This window comes from Gekko japonicus, unplaced genomic scaffold, assembly GCF_001447785.1.
Source record: "Gekko japonicus isolate JY-2015 unplaced genomic scaffold, Gekko_japonicus_V1.1 scaffold4554, whole genome shotgun sequence".
Taxonomy (NCBI): domain Eukaryota; kingdom Metazoa; phylum Chordata; class Lepidosauria; order Squamata; family Gekkonidae; genus Gekko; species Gekko japonicus.
Window position 1 is genome coordinate 72,667 of NW_015167681.1, and position 2,702 is coordinate 75,368.

Genomic DNA, 2,702 nt, shown 5'->3' on the forward strand with positions numbered 1-2,702 from the left:
AAATTGAAACTGTCTGGGAGGGAGGAGGGAAAAAAGCGATTTCTACCGTATATAAAGTTTTGTTAAAATGGTATACGGAAGATGAGACGGTGAAAGAACAAATGCTTAAATGGGCAGTAAATGTTAATACTGAGATTTCTATGGACTCTTGGGAATATCTGTGGAAGAACTCGATTAAGATTTCGACCTGTACTAATGTGAAAGAGAACTGTTATAAAATGATGTACAGGTGGTATATGACACCAAAGAAAACAGCCAACATGAGTCAAAATCTTTCCAACGTGTTGGAAATGTAGAAAACATGAAGGTTCATTTTACCATATGTGGTGGACATGCGAAAAAGCTGTGGACTTTTGGACCAGGGTCCACAGCGAAATGCAAAAGATTCTGAAATGTTCCTTTAAGAAAGCGCCAGAAATTCTGCTCTTAGGACTTAAAATGGAAGAACTGAATATTACAAAAAGGACTCTATTTTGGTACTTGATTACAACGGCGAGACTACTCTGTGCGCAATGTTGGAAACAAGAAAGAATTCCAGAGATAGAAGAATGGATACAGAAAACTTTGTTTATGGCGGAGATGGACAAAATTACAAAAAAATTGAATAACAAAGAAGATCAGGAATTCTATGAAGAATGGAGAGACTTTAAGGTTTACCTAGAAAAAACTGGGATGTGAAACATAATTACTATATTTGGAACAATATTGAAGTTAGAATATGATGTTATCTTAAGTTGTGCAGGAGTGACGAGGGGGGAAGCATTGAGGGAAGCCCGGGGGAGGGAGAGTGTAAATTGGGTAAATTGGGGATATTGGTATGGGGTTAAAACCGAAATATTAACTTGAACTGATGATATGTCAATATTTTCATGAAAATAAAATTGTGTTCAAAAAAAAAAAAAGAATGCTCAGAGTGTGGAAAGAGATTCAGTGATAGTGGCAATCTTCAGAAGCACCAAAGAGCCCACGCAGGGGAGAGACCTTTTGAATGCTCAGAGTGTGGAAAGAGATTCAGTGATAGTGGCAATCTTCAGAAGCACCAAAGAGCCCACGCAGGGGAGAGACCTTTTGAATGCTCAGAGTGTGGAAAGAGATTCAGTGATAGTGGCAATCTTCAGAAGCACCAAAGAGCCCACGCAGGGGAGAGACCTTTTGAATGCTCAGAGTGTGGAAAGAGATTCAGTGATAGTGGCAATCTTCAGAAGCACCAAAGAGCCCACGCAGGGGAGAGACCTTTTGAATGCTCAGAGTGTGGAAAGAGATTCAGTGATAGTGGCAATCTTCAGAAGCACCAAAGAGCCCACGCAGGGGAGAGACCTTTTGAATGCTCAGAGTGTGGAAAGAGATTCAGTGATAGTGGCAATCTTCAGAAGCACCAAAGAGCCCACGCAGGGGAGAGACCTTTTGAATGCTCAGAGTGTGGAAAGAGATTCAGTTAGAGTGGCCATCTTCAATTGCATCAGAGAACCCACACGGAGGAGAAGCCTTTAGAATGCTCAGAATGCGGGAAGAGTTTCAGTGTGAGTAGCAGTCTTCAACGGCATCAAAGAACCCACACAGAGGAGAAGCCTTTTTAATGCTCAGAGTGCATAAAGACATTCAGTGGCAGGGGCAAACTTCAACTGCATCGAAGAACCAACACGGGGGACTAGGCTTTTGAATACTCAGGGTGTGGAAAGAGATTCAGTCAGAGTTGCCATCTTCAACGGCATCAGAGAACCCACACAGGTGAGAAACCTTTTGAATGCTCAGAGTGCAGAAAGACATTCAGTGACAGGGGCAAAGTTCAATTGCATCAGAGAACCCACACAGGGGAGAAGCCTTTAGAATGTTCAGAGTGCAGAAAGACATTCAGTGACAGGGGCAAAGTTCAATTGCATCAGAGAACCCACACAGGTGAGAAACCTTTTGAATGCTCAGAGTGTGGAAAGCAATTCAGTCAGGGTGGAACTCGTCACCGGCACCGAAGAACCCACACAGGGGAGAAACCTTTTGAATGCTCAGAGTGTGGAAAGCAATTCAGTCAGGGTGGAACTCGTCACCGGCACCGAAGAACCCACACAGGGGAGAAACCTTTTGAATGCTCAGATTGTGGTAAAAGATTAAGTCACCGTAGCACTCTTCAGCTGCTTCGAAGAACCCACACAAGGGAAAAGCCTTTTGAATGTTCAGAGTGTGGAAAGAGATTCAGTCAGAGTGGCCATCTTCAACAGCATCAGAGGACCCACACAGGGGAGAAGCCCTTAGAATGCTTAGAGTGCGGAAAGAGATTCAGTGTGAGTGGCAGTCTTCAACTGCATCAGAGAACCCACACAGGGGAGAAGCCTTTAGAATGCTCAGAGTGCGGAAAGAGATTCAGTGTGAGTGGCAGTCTTCAACTGCATCAGAGAACCCACACAGGGGAGAAGCCTTTAGAATGCTCAGAGTGCAGAAAGACATTAAGTGTGAGTAGCAGTCTTCAATGGCATCAAAGAACCCACACAGGGGAGAAGCCTTTTGAATGCTCAGAGTGCAGTCTTCAAAAGCATCGGACAACCCACACAGGGGAGAAACCTTTTGAATGCTCAGAGTGTGGAAAGCGTTTCAGTCAGGGTGGAACTCTTCACCGGCACCAAAGAACACACACAGGGGAGAAACCTTTTGAATGCGCAGATTGTGGAAAAAGATTCAGTCACCGTAGCACTCTTCAGCTGCTTTGAAGA

General features: G+C 44.1%; 1 protein-coding gene across 1 annotated transcript in view; it reads left to right on the forward strand.

The window, feature by feature from the left end:
• ZNF91 (zinc finger protein 91) overlaps positions 1 to 2,501 on the forward strand; it is a gene marked incomplete at its 3' end in the record, with an annotated part of 5,719 nt that extends 3,218 nt beyond the window's left edge. The window contains 2 exon segments of the mRNA XM_015414139.1: positions 954 to 1,602; positions 1,669 to 2,501. Coding sequence (XP_015269625.1) covers positions 954 to 1,602; positions 1,669 to 2,501 — 1,482 coding nt within the window.
• Between the last annotated feature and the right edge of the window lie 201 nt (positions 2,502 to 2,702).